Source organism: Leptonotus elevatus, chromosome 20 (genome assembly GCF_054856555.1).
Source record: "Leptonotus elevatus isolate MCC_2025b chromosome 20, RoL_Lele_1.0, whole genome shotgun sequence".
Classification (NCBI taxonomy): domain Eukaryota; kingdom Metazoa; phylum Chordata; class Actinopteri; order Syngnathiformes; family Syngnathidae; genus Leptonotus; species Leptonotus elevatus.
Window position 1 is genome coordinate 8,599,997 of NC_141258.1, and position 18,532 is coordinate 8,618,528.

The following is an 18,532-nucleotide window of genomic DNA, read 5'->3' on the forward strand; positions in this document are numbered from 1 at the left end:
GGTGCATAGACAAAACAACCATTCACATGCACTTTCACACTGAAGGTTATCCCAATCCAATGGACGTGATCGGAAATCGCGGCCAATCACGTGATTTTCACCTGATTGGCATCAGCTGAAAAAGACCGGATTTTTTTATTTTTTTTCATTTCCAAAATTAAGAACAACATACAGTATTTTAGTTATGTACTGGATTTGAACCACTGCTGATTTACAGCAATATAAAAAGGTATGGCCTTGGCATACCTTTATTCAAATAAAAAAATAAAAAATAATCAATAATAATAATAACAATAACATTAGTAAAGACAATGGAGGCAATTTGGATTGTCTCTTTTTCTTCATTGCATTACATTGCGTAGGTATTGGATCGGGATTCTGTATCAGCAGATATTAAAAATCAAGTGACTTGCACTCTGACTCGGGTGCAAAAAATGTGATCGGTACATTCCTACTGTCACATATTCTTTATGCTCTGCTGGATAGAATAAACGACTTTTACTAGTTTACTGAGCAGTTGTGACCTTGTATAAACTGACGTATGTATGTGTGTATTAGATTGCCCCCTGGTGGCCAAAGTACACACTCTTGAAGAAGCTGCACAATGAATGCATGAAATGACGCACAAACATCTATTTTTTATTTATAATTTTTCATTATGCTGTATATTTTTATCATAACAGAATAATGGCATTTCCCTTCAATTCAATAGGGAAAGATGATTTGAGTGTTCTGCATTTAAATCACTTGCATTTTTTTAAGAACCTGAACCAAAAAATGTTTCCCTCAAATTTCTCCACAGATTGTATCCTACCTGCTGGACCTGCCGGAGAAAGACGAGGAGGAGGTGGAGCGGGCGCAGATCAACAACTTTGACTCGCTGTGGGGCGAGACTGGTGAGTGTGGACTTTGCACATATTCTTCCTACCCACATGACTAGTATCTGTCATGTGACTTTGCGTCTTCTCGTCCAGCTCTGACGGCAGCCTCGGGTCGGGGAAAGCTGGAGGTGTGCCGCTTGCTGTTGGAGCAAGGCGCCGCCGTGGCCCAGTCCAATCGACGAGGCATCGTGCCGCTGTTCAGCGCCGTCCGACAGGGCCACTGGCAGGTCCGCATATTCGATAATGACATCATCATAATAATCATAAGTAATAATAATATTTGTTTGTCAGATAGTGGATCTTCTCCTGACACACGGCGCCGACGTCAACTTGGTGGACAAACAGGGCCGCACGCCGCTCATGATGGCCGCCTCGGAGGGACACCTGGGAACGGTGGAGTTTCTGCTCTCGCAAGGTCAGTTTTCTTTCATAAAATCTCCACTAAATGATTCCGTCATCAAAATGTTTACTTTTACTTGAGTAGAATACTACCTCAGTACTCCACCTCTGCTCCCTTCCTTCCCAGGAGCTTCCCTGTCTCTGACCGACAAAGAGGGTCTGACGGCACTCAGCTGGGGCTGCCTCAAGGGTCACCTGCCGGTGGTCCGATGCCTGGTGGAAAGCGGCGCCGCCACCGACCACGCCGATAAGAACGGCCGGACGCCGCTCGACCTTGCCGCCTTCTACGGCGACTCTGACGTGGTGGGTGAACCACATGGCGAAAAGCACCAAATTTGGACCAAGACTCCATATCCACATACATAATCTTCTTCAGGTCCAGTTCTTGGTGGACCACGGCGCCATGATCGAGCACGTGGACTACAGCGGCATGCGTCCTCTGGACCGGGCAGTGGGCTGCAGGAACACGTCGGTGGTGGTGGCCCTGCTCAAGAAAGGCGCCAAGATAGGTGAGAGCACGCATCTTCTCGCATCTTTCACTCATGTGTGCCTGCTGCCACAGGAGCATGAGGCGCATGACAAGCCAGTCACTCAAACTGCAACGCCCTTACTGCCGTTTCTTTTAAATGTGCCTCTTGTCCTCATCTGAAACGATATTTTGGGTCATTTTCTGCTCAAAACATCAGAAGGCGAGACCAGGGAGCATATTTGGACAGTAAAAAAAAAAAAAAGTCAAACTGTTTTAAAAACATATACTTTATTCAACACAAACTGATTTTTAGGAATTTTGACCCTTTGTTATAGACTACATTTGGATACTTTTTTTCTTCCCTATCCACTATATGGTGAGCGGGAGTAGTCCTGGGCTGATACTAGATTCTGACGGTATAACCGTGAGCAAAAAATATACTAAAATTACCCTTTAAAAAAAAAATTATATATATATATATATATATATATGTATTTGGGTAAATAAAAAAAGAAATTGTTTCCATTGAACACAATGTATTTAATTTTTTAAACAAAATATAGAATGTTAAGTACATAAGAAAATGGTACCATGTTAAATTTAAATAAATAAATGTTATCATTCTTCTTCCGTTTGAATTTCGTCTTAGTAAGTCACAGTGTCTGGTGAGCTATTTTTAGAACAGACCCGTGGGCTGCTCATGTTGTCCTTGAGGCTAACTAGTACCCGCTGGCACATTAATCAACAGATGAAAAAAGGCATCCGTGTTTGCACATGGTGTCTTTCGTCGTCCTCCTCCTCCTGTGCGTAACTGCTCACCCCTCCCCTTTCTGCTCGCCAAGAATGGTGGGGATCATATTTTGCCCTGCTTAGAAGGGGTGACAGCCAGAATTAGCTGTTATTGAAACCTTCAACCAATATACCGTTGCTGTAATTTATTTCTAAAAAATGTATGGAAGGTCAGAAAACGTTCCCGATGCATTGTACATGATAATTAGCTTTTTTTTAATGTGCATTTCAGGTTGATTAAAATATCTACTCAACATTTACAAGCGATTTCTCGTCAAAATAATGTTATGTTTTATTCAAAATGTTTTTGTTTTTTTTACTGTGAGGAGTCACTGAGTGTTAAGTGGTTTAGACACCCACACACTTGCTCCATGCACGCTAAACAGCAGGCATGTAACACTACATTGCAAAAACTGAAATTAAAAATATCTTAAATCTTCTTGCCAGGCATTTTTTGTTAGAGTAATTTACTCATTTAAGAACTCTTGCCAATTCAAATGCTCCTGTTCTATTGGCAAGTAAAATAATCCTCATTGTCATGATTTTTTTTTTTTCCCTAAGTGGAGTTTTTGCAGTGTAGTGTTGCGTCATCCTCACCTCCCACCACGGCTGCCGCTATTTGTGTTTCTTGTCGTCTCATGTTCTCTTTCCTGCATGTTCTCTTGTCATCCTTCTCTCAATCGCATTCTTTCTTTCCCTCCACCACCGGAGACAGATCGTTAATCTCGCTTGTGATGTATTTCTTTTGTTATTTTTAATTATTTTGCTTCTCACTGCTGCTTTTTTTTGTGTTTTTCTCACTCCTCCACCTCCATCGCCTCTTTTTCTCTCTTTCTCCTCCACACTCCTACGCTCTTCCTCCTATTCTCACCTTTAAAACCCCCTACCCGCCCCACCTCGTCCCCGCCTCTCTCTCCGGTCCCAGGATGTCAGACGCTGCCCAGTCGGCCCCGAGGTAAAGCCAAGGCTGTCGACTTCCCACCCCAGCAGGCATTTTGACAGCTCTATCTCCTTTCTCTGTGTTGTCTGTGTTTCCTCCCGAGCGTCGGCGGGCCAGCTTTTTAGCTTTAGCTAACTAAAGTGACTAATAGGTGTACGCTTTGAGGTAGATGGTCCGAGCCGCTTCCTGGCAGCATGGATGCATGACAGCAGCCTCCGAGCGACACTGACTGCGTGGTTGTTTTGTTTTTTTGTTTTTTAGCAGGAAGTGCATGCACGACATTGTACCCGTCGCCGCCGCGCACCGAGGTCGCTCGCAGTCATCATGACGTCACTTGACGCCCTCGCCTTGGGCGGCGGGGCTCTTCCTGCCGCCTTGTGTTTTCCTGTCGCCTTGTTGTTTCTTGTGCCTTTGTGGTGTTTTGTTTGTTTGTGTGTGTGTGTCACAGATTGCCGATACACTTAAATGACTTCAGCCTGACATAAACAGTGCATCCAGAAAAGATGGATATGGCGCTTTACTTTGAAGTTACAACAAGGCTGGGCACACGTCTCTACTCAAAATTCCATTTGTAAAACAGACAGATGGGCCAAGGTCATTTATAGATTACCATAAATAATAATATTCCATTTTTTTTATAACCCCTAGTTCCTGGTAAATGTATAAACAACGTGAAAATGTTTTAAAATTTAATAAAATAAAAGTATGTATGTAAAATGTTGGGGTTAGGTCATTTTCTATTTTTCATTGTATTAGTCTTAATTAATTAATTTAATCAAATAAAGTAAAATATTGTCTGTCCAGTTCTCCTGATATTTTTCATTGTATTCACAAAAAATTAAGCAAATATTTAATAGAATAAAATATAATCAAATCAAATTTATATTTTTTATGTTATCTTTATAAAATGACTCATAATTTAATAAAGGTTTCTTGTTTCGACTTACCACCTGTAGTAAATTCAGTGGATTGGACATGTACTTAATTCTGTTTTATTTTATTTATTTATTTTGCAACAATCTCCGACCATTTTACTCTTTCACGTTGTCATTATAGGGTGCTGTGTGAAGAATTTTGAGGGGGGAAAAACAAATAAATTTTTTAATAAGGCTTTAACATAAAATACGGAAAAAGTGAATACTTTCTGGATGCACTGTATTTCAAATATGATTGCTTTTTGGGGTGGTTAACCCTTTGAGAAGAAGTTGGTAATTCTGTTGCAGAAAGCAATAGTTTCCAGTAGCAAAGCCGTGATGTTTTTGTTTTCCTCCTCCATCTGCCATTTTTCACTGTTTTCACCCTCGCTACCCTGTTTAAATGATAATTGTTACCGTACCCCACCCCGAGTCACTGGATTGTTGCTTTTGAGACATTTGCATGTTTGCAGCAACCCTTGAGAGCGATCCACTTGAATTGTATTCACTTGAATGTGCAAGACAATCCAGGAGATGTCTGGTGGGATACGCGCATTTCTCGTTAATATGATTGTGTGCGTGTTTGTGTGTGTGTACGTGTGACGTTTTGACTTCCTTCCTCTCTTCCATCTACTCGTCGCTTGTTTCCGAATGCCGTCGTCCTCACTTTGTCGCCTTCCCCTGTGACGCAGGTCCCGCCACATGGGCCATGGCCACCTCCAAACCCGACATCATGATCATCCTGCTCAGCAAGCTCATCGAGGAGGGCGACGGATTCTACAAGGTGTGACAACAAATTTCCTTTGATGGCTTGTCAATGAATTCAGTGAAACCATTTCTTTGCAATGATGTGTTCTTTTTCCCCTCCACTAGTCTACACACAATATTCTGATTAATCTTGTGTTGTTGGAATAAGAATTAAGCAGATTAATCTTCCCTGAGATTACACTCAGGGGGCAGCCTATTTTGTCATTCTAAATTGTGCCCTCAGCATGGCATTACAATCGCAATGCGAGCCCGAAGGCACCTTGACATCAACTTCAATGGACAGCAGAGGGCGGTAAAATGACAAAATGGCTGCCCCCTTGAGATGGGTGAAAATGACTGCCTAATTCTGAAATTTAAATATGTCAATTCGACACACTTCCTTTACTACTTTTCTATTGGCTATGGCTTTTGGCGATCCTGTAGCACAGTAGTTCACAAATTCATCCAAAATCCTCAATTAGTTGGATTTTTTGGGGGGAGGGGGTGAATACCTGAAGATACACCACAGATGAAACTTGAATTTGTCAATAGTTTGACTGTAAATGTCAATTTGTGTGGCTCCTTACAGAAGGGGAAGGTAAAGGAGGCGGCGCAACGCTACCAGTATGCCCTCAAAAAGTTCCCGCGGGAAGGCTTCAGCGAGGACCTCAAGACGTTCAGGGAGCTCAAGGTTTCAATCTTCCTCAACCTGTCCCGATGTCGCAGGAAAATGCACGTGAGTTGGCGAAGATCCCAAATCTGCGATGTAGCTGGCTCAGAATTGATTGTTGCTGTCTTGTGTCCAGGACTTTGGGATGGCTGAGGAATTTGCTACCAAGGCACTTGAACTGAAACCCAAATCCTACGAGGCCTACTATGCCAGGGCCCGGGCCAAACGTAGCAGCAGGTAAGCAGTCCAATGAGACTCTACTCGTTCTAACCATTGAACTTGCCAAACTAAAATAAGCTATACAATGAAATCCCTCCAACTTTGCGTTCGGCTTTTAGGCAGTTTCCCGAAGCCTTGGAGGACCTGAACGAAGCCATGAAGCAGTGCCCCAACAACCGCGAGATCCAGCGGCTGCTGCAGCGCGTGGAGGAAGAGTGTCACCAGCTGAGCCAGGGGGAGCTCCAGCCTCCGGACCTGGAGCTGGAGCCTCCCCCATCCCCACCTCCCACGCCTCCCCCGGAGGACGAAGAGTGCCTGTCCCTGTCCATGCCTCTCCCGCCTCCCCCGGAGCCCCGTCTGGAGGACATGGAGCCTGTCCAGGATCTCTTTGAGGATGAGGACTACCTCGAGCAAGAGCTCGAGGCCATGTCCATGGGTCTGCCCCCACCGGAGTCTCTCAGTAACCCCTCCAGTCTCCCAATCATTCAAAGCCCCCCACTGTCCCCCACTCACGCAGAACAGATCTACCTAGCTGGAGGTTCTCCTATGGGACAGCCTTATGAGTACCACCCCACCTCGTCCTCCATGTCCTCCCCGACTCGAGGGTCTTATCAGACCACACCGCCCTCCCTCTCCCCAACACATCACAACTCGCACTATCGACACAGCCCGCCGCACACCTCCCCGGTGCACCAGCCATCCTACCGCTTCAGCCCGCCGCCCATGGGCAGCGGCGGGCAGGGGATGGACCGCCAGAGCCCGCCGCCATCCCCTCTGCGCAGGGCAGCCCAGTACAGAGCCAGTCCGCCGGTAGACAGCGTTTGTCTGTACCGATCCCAGTCGGGCTCGCCTGTGCGCTACCCGTCGGAGCAGCACCCGGGCAGGCCCAAATCGCCGCTCTCCAAGATGAGCAGCCAGCGCTCCTTCCAGCTCAGCTCGCAACCCTCGCTGTCGTCCCAGCACCACCAAGCCCAAGGCCTTCGTCTGCAGCCCTCCATCGCCCAAATCGTGCGCACAAACCAGCCCGGCAGCGTGATGGGCAACAGCGGCTATGGCGGGCACCCCATGGGCAGCCGTTACCAGGGCGGCTCGGTGGACGTGGAAAGCCGACTGGTGTACCAGCCCTCGTTGGACGGGCGCTCTCTGTCGCAGGTGCAAGCCAGCCTCAGCTCTGGCGCCCTCTGTCAGCACGGCGGCCGAGGAGGGGTCATGGAGTCGGGCCTGTTGAAGGACGAGCTACCCCAGCGCCCCTCCTCTGCCTACCGCGCCAGCAGCGGGGGTCCGGCAGGCATCCGTTACAGCCAGACGCCTCAGATCAGTCGCAGCCAGTCGGCCGCCTACTACCCCGTCTCCGAGCACGTGCTGGAGCGCGCCAACGCCATGCCGCCTTGCCAGCTGGGCTCCCCCGAGGTCCCACATATGGTGAGACGCCCCGTCAGCGCCAACACCACCGAGATAAAGCCGCACGTGCCCACTCCCAGGCCGCTCATCCACTCGCAGAGCGTCGGCCTCCGTTTCTCCCCATCCAGCAACAACATCTCCACCGGCTCCACCTCCAACCTGGCGCCGGGCTTCAGGCCGTCCTCCTCCATCCAGCAGATGGAGATCCCCTTGCAGCCCACCTATGAGCGCTCCTGCGACGACATCTCGCCTATCTCTCCCTCGCAGGGCGGCGGGGGCCTGTATCAGGGCGAGCCCACCCGCTCTCGTAACACCCCCTTCATGGGCGTCATAGACAAGACGGCGCGGACTCACCAGTACCTGCACCAGCCCTCCCGGTCCCGCGCCATGGACTCGGCCGTCAGCCCCACCTCACCCGGCCAGCTGGTCCAGCAGGGGTCCACCTACAGCCCGCCAACCTCACTGGGAAACATCGCCTATTACAACAAGACCAACAACGCGCAGAACGGACACCTGCTGGAGGAGGACTACTACGCCCAGACGCCGCCGCCCTCGCTAGGCAAGCTAACCAACGGCTCGCGCGGCACCAGCGACATCCTGGAGCGGGTCAGCCAAGTGCCCACCTACCCGGACGTGAAGGTGGCCAGGACTCTGCCTGTGGCACAGGCCTACCAGGACAACATGTACCGGCAACTCTCCCGAGACTCCCGCACGCAAGGGCCCTCCTCACCCATCAAACCAAAGAGACCGTTTGTGGAGTCCAACGTGTGACTGCAGAAACTCTTCGGAAGGCGGACTCAACTTGGAAGAACTCATGCAAAGAGTGGCTACGCACACTTTTAAGGTCTTGGGACTTGACTGACCGATATGCCATGACTTCACCTTCCTGTAACGCTCACAGGCTTGAGTCCAGGATCTAGACAACAACCAGTGCGCTTCTTCCAAAAACTGCACAGGGACACGGACAACTCCTCGGACTGGTGGACTCTTATCTCGTGTGCTCTTAACCACGGTCGCTAGTAGACTCTATTCAATGTAATACAATACTATATGTTCAATACTGTACATTGCTCGGCAGAATACAAAACAGCTCAACAACTTAACTACTAATAGAGAACAAATGACCATATTTATATTTAAGTTATATATTGTACATAGAAGTCAAGAGAAGTATCGTTTGAATCGTATACCGTTCACGCTGCCTTGGTGTCCCACTGCTGGTCCAAGGAGGGACGGACGTGCTGAAACTCTTCTCATGAGTTCACGATTTTTTGGGGGGTGATCAAACGCATGTGGTGCATCATTTCCCGCAACTTGTTTCATTAACTCATTCACTGCCATGGACGACTATAGACGTCAAAGATCTATTTGAACTGTGCTGGCAGTGAATGAGTTAATGAGCTCTTTTCCAACAGGTTTACTTAATCTTCACAGACAGGAAGTGCGGGAATGTGCCAAAAAAAAAAAAACTGCCCAAACAGGTCCACCTTCGGCTTTTGAATAAACACCAATTTTCAAAACGACGGTTGAATCTGGCCCCGGGTGCCGGATTAAAGCGACTAACGTCCGTTTGCCTTGGCAGAGGCTCACTGGAAAGTTCAGGATGAATAGCAAGCAAATGCACACTTTTTCCCCACTTAGTTCTCCTTCTGATTGTCGAATGCGAGCGGCCACGTCAGACTATCATTGACGATATTTACCAGACGATCTTTTTAAGACTTACAAAGTTGTAAAGACTTTCTAGCACAAGTTGTACAGGTGCGGCCTGATGGCCAGTTGCAAATGTTTGCATCTGGCACAGCCACAATCAATAATCCGACTTTGTTTGAAAAAGTGCGATTAAAAAAAAATAAAAATAAAAAAACTTTCAAAAAAATTGACTCACACTTTCCCCGGTGAAGAATTCAACACCCACAATTTTCATCGCGCCCGCGGGGAATGTGGATGTTAAATCCTTTCTACTCACTCTTTCCCAGTTAACGGGTTCAAACCCCCAAACTTACCATCACAACTCTGCAGAGAAAATGTTTCAACACCGACACATTTCCCGGTGAAATGTTTTAACACCCACTTTTTGTCACTGTTGTGGCAGATGTGGTTGTTTCAACTGTTCCCACTGTTCTTGCTCAATAAGCAACTAGCGGTACTTTACTCCATAAATATCACTACCCAAATCCTCACTCACGGGAGTTCCACTTGGTACCGTCATCATCCCACTTACATTTCCTGAGATGGTGTTGCCTGTATTATACTTACTTTCAGATCTTCTAAAATGAAGCTATCCAAGAGTGTATGGTTCAAATCTGTGTGTGTGTGTGTATTAGCTGGCTGTACATAGTCTGATGCATGTTCTATTCTTCTCAAGCGGAAACATGTATAGCAGGCTGGTGTGTGCCCCTTATCATTCCCCCCCAACCTGGTTTCTTTTAATTTTATGATTAATGTATTTGCTTGCCGAGCAGTTTTCTTGTCTGTACATGTGAGCTTTCAGATCGCTGTGATATATATATATATATATATATATATATATATATATATAAAAAAGACAATTAAAAAAATCAGCTGAATGTGTTTTTATCTCATGCTAACTGATTGTAACCTGTACAGTACAATGTAATGAGAGGGGGGAAACATATTTATAAATGGTTGCCTACTGAAACTCGGTATGTTTAGTCATTTATTAAATGCAACGTGACTTTTACAGCACTACATAAAATTTCAACAAGTGATGAGTTCAATTATATGAATACAAATAATAACTTTGTCCCACGTAAAGACAATTTGGAAGAATAAATTCAATATTGTACACCACAGGGCATCTTCGGATAATTTATGATACATATGCCACAAACTGAGGTTCATATGAGGTCAACTCAAAAATCACCCAAATGTAATGCAACATTTGAACATAATCCAAATATATCTGATACCTATGTCCTGAGATACATTTCTATTAAAACAAAAAGCAAAAGATAACAAATCATTGTTGAGAATAAAATACAAGCATCTAGTTCTTCTTGATCTTACGCATCACAAAATGAACCAGTCCGGGCACCATCACCACAATCTGCGGCATTATGGCGTACTTGACGAAAAACAGCGTGTAGTAAACCAACATTGGTTGCAGCGGCAACGGTACGCAGAACAGCAAGTACAGCGCCACGACCGTCACCACCAGTGACACCACCTGCGGCCCCAGGGGCAGCGGCGGGCCGCCCGGTTTCCAGTGCTGGGCCAGGCCCAGACCCAGCAGGGCCCCGCAGTCCCGGGCCAGTGAGGTGAACGGGGCCACGTCGGGTCGAAGCCACTCGGAGTGGCTGCACCACTTCTTCGCCAATGCCAAAGACCTACAAGGTGAACCAAAGATTTTATTGCTTCGTGTAGTTTATTTTACTAGCAATATAGTTGTGTAACTCGCCATTGCCGAACACGACTCACCAATTGAGGTCGATGCCCAGCTGCCGTAGCACGGCGTGCAATATCAGCGTGCTGTGTAGCAAGAACGCGGCAATGCTGACAAAGAACCAGAATGAGCGCCTTCCCGGCACCCTGCGGTTCAGGTACCTAGCAACCACAAAACCTTGTAGAAAAATTAAAGTCAGTATTTGTCAAGTCAATTTGCACACAAAAAAAATTCAGACTAAAGCAAACAGCTGAAAGGCGCTCAAACCTGCAATGGAACCAGTAACCACCTGGTGAGGGAAGTGGGCTAAGACAAACACTCTGGAGATGCTGACGAGCACCAGCAAAGTCCCATAGAGCAAGTAAGGTATGTTGGTTAATTGTATGCTGAAACACAAAAAGAATACATGTCAAAAGAAATCAAGTCATTCTCTTTTATCATGTTTGATTCTGTTTATACAACACGGTGCCATTTTTCTTTTCTTTTTTAAAAGTCAAACATGGTATTTTGTGGGCTGGAGTGGATTAATGGTACAGTGCTGCCTTGAGATAAGAGTTTAATTCATTCTGTGACCACACTTGTACACGTATCCTCAAATCCTCTTTCCTCACTGAAATGAATGGAAATGTTGTCATTGTGCTGCTCCTTCTGGTGTGTGCGCCTTGGCCACCGGGGGGCAGTATAAAACACATACGTACATATTGTACATCTTTAGCTATTCAGTCAGCCATGGCATGTACTAATATTAGTTGTTTATTATTATATTGTCTGATAGATTTCATGACTGATTGACCACTGAACCGTTTGTGTTCAAATATCTGTTACTAAAAGAAATATATTGTAGCCTATATTATAGCACCACAACACTGATGCTATTTGTTAGCGCATCCATTGCATTTTCCATAAGTGTTAGCATTAAGCTATCAGACACGAAAACAGTGTACCGGTAGTTGTTTTAACTAAACATGTCTTTGTTTAATGGTTAGTTTGGTAGCGAATTTTAATAAAAAGCTTGAAGCATCTGCCAAAATACTTGTTGTGAAGTGAGTTGATTTATTTGAGCACCTTACCTGCAATTATGGCGGTGCATGTACGACTGCAGAGAGGACGCCACCACCCACCAGACCGCCGCGGTAACCATGGCGTGTCCCGACGGACTGCCTGATGAGTGAGGGGGACGTCCAAAAAAAAAACGTTATTAGCAGAATGAAGAGTTATGACACAGAATCAAAAAAATTAAAAAATCTTCTCACCTGGGCCATTTTCACATGTGGAGGAGTACTGCTGGACCTTGGGCAAATTGTTGCCAAACACTTTAGATTCACCGATCCACCAATATGGTCTTTCACCAAAAAGCACACTAGAAATTAAATTGGGGAATTTCAATAAAGTGAGGCTCAAAAACGAGGCACTCGCTTTAAAGCAGCAGCTGCTGTCAGTCAAACCTTGTTTTATCCCTCGCTCTTCTGGCTTTTCTCCGTGATGTGCGTGCACTCATGGCTGACAATGAGGCACTCTAAGTGGGCATGCCATTTATCCAAAAGAGATGTATTTTCTAAGTGTAAGTATAGCTTGACTTACAATACTTGCACTTTTATACATGCAGGTATGGCGTTTTCAGTTTTTTTTTTTAAAGCAGTATATATTTCCTTTTATTGTTTTTTAAGTTTTGAACTGGAAAATTCCGGTCTTAGAGTGAGAACTTTATTTTTAATACACAAAGCTAGAAACAAGCCAACTGACATCGAAGTACCATAATTTACAAACGGTCATATTAAAGGATTAACGTTCCACTGTGTTGTCTTTTATCTCGTGCAAAATATACGCACCGCCAATACATTTCACCACAAAAGAAAAATAAATATAAAACAAAATTGCGTTCCCAAAAATACCATTTGAGCATCAAGTTGAGCCACTCTGTCAACGCCGCTACCCACAACACGGCGACACCGGTCCGCCGGCTGAAGAAGTACGCACAGGGGAATACGAACAGGAAGGCCGCCTTGGGGCCTCCGGCGTCGGTGATGAGCAGCCAGACTTTCTCCAAGCCCATCGTCCAGTGCTGGAGGCTTTCGGCCATCCATACGCCGTACATGTGGATGTAATCCATCACTTGTCCTTGTGTGACTGTCCCAGTGAATGAGGCGCCTTATATTAAGGATGTACTTCCGCCTCAAATCCACTAGAGTTCGCTCTCAAAGGGTGAAATCCACGTGAAACGTCACACTTTTCATCGTGTCCAAAACGAAACGGCGTTCATTACAAAGCACGTTTAGGGAACGTGTGTCCGTGTGATGTCATGACTTATTTCATATTTTTGTTTTGCCGTAACGTCGTGAAGGGCGAGATGCTGGGCGGCGTGGCTACATGACTCGCGACACACGCCCCGCCTACGTCATCACGTCGCGCTACGTAAGGCACGCGCTCCGGTTTGCTGGCGGAGAAGATGGCGGCTCCTGGACCGGGGGAGTATTTCAGCGTCGGGAGCCATGTCTCTTGTCTCACCTGCCTGGGCCAGCGGCTGCAAGGGGAGGTGGTCGCCTTCGACTACCAGTCCAAGATGTTGACTCTGAGTATCCTTTTGGTTTGAGAGCCAGGCGGCGGTTGGCCGGCTGGCCGGGCCCCGCTCCGAGGGCCCGTCGGCTCGCCGAAAATATGTCAAATAGTGCTCCGCGCAGGCGTAATTGGCGCTAGCTGGCTTCAACAGCGCCTTTGTGCGTTTTAAAGGCACGATTCCGGACGCCGTCGCACGTGTGTGTGTTCGTGGGACTCGGGATGTGTCGCCGGACGCGTCGGTCTGTCCGCTGCGGCCAGTGGATATGTTTTGAATCTGCTCATTGTGTTGCCAGTGCTCGCCATGGATCACTATCTGGCAACGTCAGGCATCATGGCTGTGTGTGCGCAAACGGAGGCTAGCTAGCAGGCTAACGCTGCCCGCTGTCCGTGTGTTAAGATTCGAACGTGTTCGCGCACATTTACGTGGCGGCTACGTGCAAAAGTGAGGCGTGTTTGGGGTCGCGGGCTCCCCGTGTGCCCCCCCCCAACTCCCCTCCTCGGCACAACGAGGGGATGTTAGCACGGCTAACGTGCTAGCTCGGGATCGGCCAAGCTCACACTGGCGTTGTGCGAGGGTCGGTTAAAGTTGCCCACGCGCACGTTCGCGCCTCTTAAATCGAGTTGTCCTTTCAAGGGAAATGCTGACAATTGTAGCTATTAAGAGGGAAACGTTGTTTAAATGTGAGGCCTTGTGTTAGCCGCTAGCTTCATGCTGAACCACTCTGCAGCTCCTTATGGGTGTGTTACTCCACAAGTGTGTGTGTGTGTGCATACACTGTACCCCCCACCACATACAGTCGTCGTATTTTACTAAAAAACGAGTAGCAGTCAGCCGCACGTGTACTTTTTCGCTCCCATTTGAGCATCCCCGAAAAGTGTCCTTTATACCCTGGCAGTTTGTGTCATTGAAAGCATCAACTAGCCCAAGTCACTTGTGTGCAATTGAGTCAGACTCGTCATTCAAGGTCACAGTTGTTCTACACCAGAAATCTACAACAACTGCAGGCCATATGTAAAAGAGACTAAAAAGCAACATTGAAAAGAGTTTGATCCATGCTATTTCATTTCCAAGGACATCTACTTCGATGCCTTTCTGTGACTCTTCCACTTTCGCCGTATCCCCAAAAAACGCTGATAACGGGAGTTCCCACTAAGCTAGTAGCTGTTTCCTCGCTGAGAGCATCCTGATTGAAGCTTTGCAATGGCAATGTACTCTTGATTACTTGTTAGGTGTCATCTGGCAAAATGTGGACAGCGTGTTGAAAAGGACTCATTGACAAGAAATTATTGGTCCATTCATGGATCACATACTTGTCAACTTTGCCGTTCGGCTCCATGTTAGAGACCAGCATGTGCAAAAAGTACCAAAATACAATTGACCCCTTTAGAGAAGGTCAAATTCACTTTTTAGGTTTGTGCTGAAATTTCTCCCCATAAACTAATATACCTAACTTTCTGCGTGTAGTGAACTCCCACCCATTAGTGATTTACCCTTTATTTAAAAAAAAAAATTAAACCCAGACGACCATAAAGAAGTGTGCAGATATTTTGAGAGGCTGCCTCGCCCCCTTCACTGACTGCGCGCACGTTGTGTAAATTAGGTGACAGGCTGCACGTTGGGGCTTAAACAACTTCTGATATTTTTGTGATGACAGTCAGGTCAATCTCGACTAATCGACGACATTATTTATCATACATTTAAGCATCGGCCGATTACCAGTTTGACGGTTTCCCGGGGTTTTAAAAAGTCAATGTTTTAATAGCCGTAAATACTGGCTGGCACAATAATGAGCTCTATTTTCACTTATGAGGATTTAAAGCTGCTCGTCAGCTAGCGTTAGCACTTTCAAATTGGTGCGCTTAGCATTTTTGACTTTAGCATTTTTTTGCAGGTGACTTACTATCGGTCTGCTCTTAAGTAAAAATATTGCCATATACTAGTTTTCTGCACGGACACACCGCCTGTTGATTTCGGCATGTTGCCCAAAAATATGATTCCATATCAATCTACTTTTGTCAAATGCTCTTGCGCTGTGCTCCTTGACGTCCCGCCTCCAGAATGTGCTTCCTCCAGCGGCAAGCCCAACCTCAGCGACGTCGTCCTGATCAACTTAGCCTACGTTTCCGAAGTGGACATCATCACTGACCGCACTGAGACTCCGCCCCCTCTAGCATCGCTGAATGTCAGCAAGGTCAGTGTGGACGTCTGCCAACGTGGCATAAAAGTAGATGACGTTCCCAGAATTTGTCGGTAAGGTGCAGACCTCGGCTGAGGAGTAGAATAGATGTATGGCACTGTAGCAGTTTTAGTTTTAATTGAAGACTGAATGCTCCATGGAGGAGCATGATTATTATAGTTAACTAAAACTAACAAAGTAACTCAGGCTATGTTGATGTTCACTACAGCTCAATGCGTATTTTTTTTGCCAATATTTGATATGTAGCTGTTTTTCATGCTTTGTGAACGACAGTCAAATCCAACCTGGGATTGGATATATATGCAGTAATGCGCGTCTACACGAACTGATGAGGTCGAGGAGCGTCGCCTCGTGCCCCCCCAAATATTTCTTCCCGCCCCGCTCCTCTTGTCGATATGAGATGATCACACGGGACCATATTTACTTCCGGGAACACTGCCGCATGACAAATTTTTTTTGGGGGGTTGGCGTCACATCACGGGTGCATTGTGTTCACGTTTGAAGTCATTTGGTTTTGTGGTGTGAACGATGACATAAAAAAAAATCTGATTTAACAAAAAGTCCAATCTCGTTCTGCAGTGTGGTGGAACCTAAAACCGATTGAATAAATTATTTTCGCCAACACAATTTAATTAAAATGAAAGAAGAAAACTTATTTTCTGTCCCGAATCAACACGCACAGAAAAAAAAATCATCACAAAATAGATGACAGCAAACGGTCAAGACGCTTTCTGAGTAACAATTAAACAAAATAATTAAATAGAATGACCTTGTCCTAATTATATATTTCAATAAAATAAGGAAAACGAAAGGTAACTGAAAGTACATCTTAAAATTTATCAAACTAAAATTACTGTATAGCAAAAATGTCATTCAGTCTTCAAGCATATGAGAATTGTAGTTTTCTTTACTTGATGAAATACTTGGTAATGCGTTTTATTTTTTATTTCACTCAACACTCATGTAAAAAAAAAAAAAAAAAAACCTCCTACTAATAAATAACTGAATACAAAAAAAAGAAAGTAAAATGGAAAAATGAACTCTACTGAAAAAAGCCTGCCATCGATGCAAACGGGTGCTTGTCTTTGTGCTCTGCATTTGGCTGGCGACCAGTCCAAAGTCGGCTTGGTTTGACTCCAGCTTCCACGCGGCCCTAATGAGGACGAGTGGCAAAGGAAAATGGATGGATGGACGATTTAGGCCTCGCACAGAAGCATGGGGGTGTCCGTTTACATGCCTGCGCATTTCAACATATGCATGCTTTAAAAGCTAACATGCTAATGGCTAATTTATGCTACTTGTAGTTGTCCTTTAATTTTTTTTGGGTCATGTCTTGGGTGTTGTGGCTAAGTGGGCATGCTAATACAGCCTGGCGCTTTTTTTATTTATTTTTTCTGCAGCTTGCCAATCGAGCAAAGACAGAAAAGGAGGACAAGCTGTCCCAAGCCTATGCAATCAGTGCTGGGGTGTCTGTTGAGGGCCAGCAGCTATTCCAGACTATTCACAAAACGTGAGCGCCAACTCGTCCACTTCAATCATACATTTGTATTGTTTTTCGTGCGCCGCCCTCCATTTTGCCGTCGGCTCACGCTTGTCGTCTTCTTGTTGCGCAGCATCAAAGAGTGTAAATGGCAGGAGAAGAACATTATCGTGATGGACGACGTCGTCATCTCGCCGCCTTACCAGGTGGACAACTGCAAAGGCAAAGAGGGAAGCGCTTTAAGTCACGTACGCAAAATAGTGAGTACGCTTTTATCTTTGTGATTATTTATCATCAACAAAAACAATCGCATAATCAGAGTGGCTCCAATTAGTTTGGATTTGAATTTTCCATCCTGTCATTTATTCTCACCCGTTTCCTCTTCTTTGTGGCAACTGCTTCTTCCTTGACAATCACGCCATGTTTTTATGGTTCACTAGAAAATAATACATTACAGTACACTGCATGTGGAGCCTTAAAAGTCAATATAGTGGACCTCCACCATTTGTGTTTTTTTTTTTGCAAGTTGTTGTTGCCATGGTGACATTGACCACCACCCCGTCCCCTCGTTTGCTCCCGCACAGGTGGAGAAACATTTTAGAGACGTGGAAAGTCAGAAGACCATGCAGCGTCCACAAGCACAGCAAACACAGAAGGACTCCACTTTATCTTCTTGAGGCGCCGCCGCGGGGAGGCCGGGCGGCGGCAGCGGTTGAGAAGGAGGAGGCGGCGGGGGTAAGGGGAATCGGGCGAGGGTCCCGTGGCGGGCGCCGCCGTTCCCGCTGCCGCCGCCAAACCGACTCGGCATTCCTTGTCCTAAGCGCGGGCGTCCGCTACGAGGCGGTGCGCTGAGGTTCCTTCCAGGATCATGAAGATGATAAAAAGAAAAAAATACCATTTAATGAAAAAGAGAAAAAAAGAGAGGAAAGATAAAATCTTAAATTAGACTTTATAAAGAATAATTTAATCATCCACCATAAAGCCACCATAGTTTCCTTAACTAACTTGAACCCTGCCTCCTGCTCCTCCCTCCCTTCCTTCCTTCCCTTTTTCCTTCCCTCTCTTCGCCTTCAGTTCCATTTCAGAAAAGACAAAAACTAGCGCAGTCAGAAAGGCTTGTTAGCTTTATTTTCTGTCATCTTTTTTTGTTTTGTTTGTTTCGGCCGTCTCCCATGTTCGACTGTCTGTATTTTCTGTATTTTAAAACAAAATGTGACTTGAAACGCCACACTTTAAAGGACATTTTCTAAAATAAACGTAACAAAAATTCTGACTGTACATTTCAGACATTTTTTGAGAAGAATTATTTTTTCCGTGTCTACATTTAAAACCAAGATTACAATTAGCCCACGCTGGAACCTTTGTACATTTTGCTTAAATAGTCTGTTCCATGGTCTTGGATTTTGGCCTTTATTTTGAACAGTTAATGTTGTTTTTATTAGGCGTGTTCAAATGTTTTTCCCAGA

At 45.7% G+C, this 18,532-nt stretch overlaps 3 protein-coding genes across 16 annotated transcripts in view; 2 read left to right on the forward strand and 1 right to left on the reverse strand.

The window, feature by feature from the left end:
* tanc2b (tetratricopeptide repeat, ankyrin repeat and coiled-coil containing 2b) overlaps nt 1–10,088 on the forward strand; it is an 88,603-nt gene extending 78,515 nt beyond the window's left edge. For 13 of the 14 annotated variants that reach the window (XM_086064141.1, XM_086064144.1, XM_086064142.1 and 10 more), the window contains 10 exons: nt 803–896; nt 975–1,108; nt 1,173–1,296; nt 1,408–1,583; nt 1,657–1,789; nt 3,464–3,493; nt 5,085–5,176; nt 5,729–5,875; nt 5,946–6,046; nt 6,148–10,088. In XM_086064141.1, coding sequence (XP_085920267.1) covers nt 803–896; nt 975–1,108; nt 1,173–1,296; nt 1,408–1,583; nt 1,657–1,789; nt 3,464–3,493; nt 5,085–5,176; nt 5,729–5,875; nt 5,946–6,046; nt 6,148–8,200 — 3,084 coding nt within the window. In that variant the 3' untranslated portion in view covers nt 8,201–10,088. The remainder of the gene's footprint in view (nt 1–802; nt 897–974; nt 1,109–1,172; nt 1,297–1,407; nt 1,584–1,656; nt 1,790–3,463; nt 3,494–5,084; nt 5,177–5,728; nt 5,876–5,945; nt 6,047–6,147) is intronic. The other variant, XM_086064138.1, reaches the window with a different exon arrangement.
* A 5-nt stretch (nt 10,089–10,093) lies between these two features.
* Nucleotides 10,094–13,823, reverse strand: g6pc3 (glucose-6-phosphatase catalytic subunit 3). The gene is made up of 6 exons (XM_086064152.1): nt 12,725–13,823; nt 12,086–12,192; nt 11,903–11,993; nt 11,100–11,218; nt 10,868–11,009; nt 10,094–10,776 (listed from the first exon to the last, which is right to left on the reverse strand). The coding sequence occupies exons 1-6, from the start codon at nt 12,940–12,942 to the stop codon at nt 10,437–10,439; spliced, it is 1,017 nt and encodes a 338-aa protein (XP_085920278.1). The 5' UTR covers nt 12,943–13,823; the 3' UTR covers nt 10,094–10,436.
* Nucleotides 13,223–18,344, forward strand: lsm12b (LSM12 homolog b). Its single transcript, XM_086064154.1, has 5 exons — nt 13,223–13,405; nt 15,447–15,580; nt 16,987–17,096; nt 17,200–17,326; nt 17,651–18,344. Exons 1-5 carry the CDS (start codon nt 13,279–13,281, stop codon nt 17,741–17,743), a joined length of 591 nt encoding a protein of 196 aa, XP_085920280.1. The 5' UTR covers nt 13,223–13,278; the 3' UTR covers nt 17,744–18,344.
* Nucleotides 18,345–18,532: the final 188 nt, after the last annotated feature.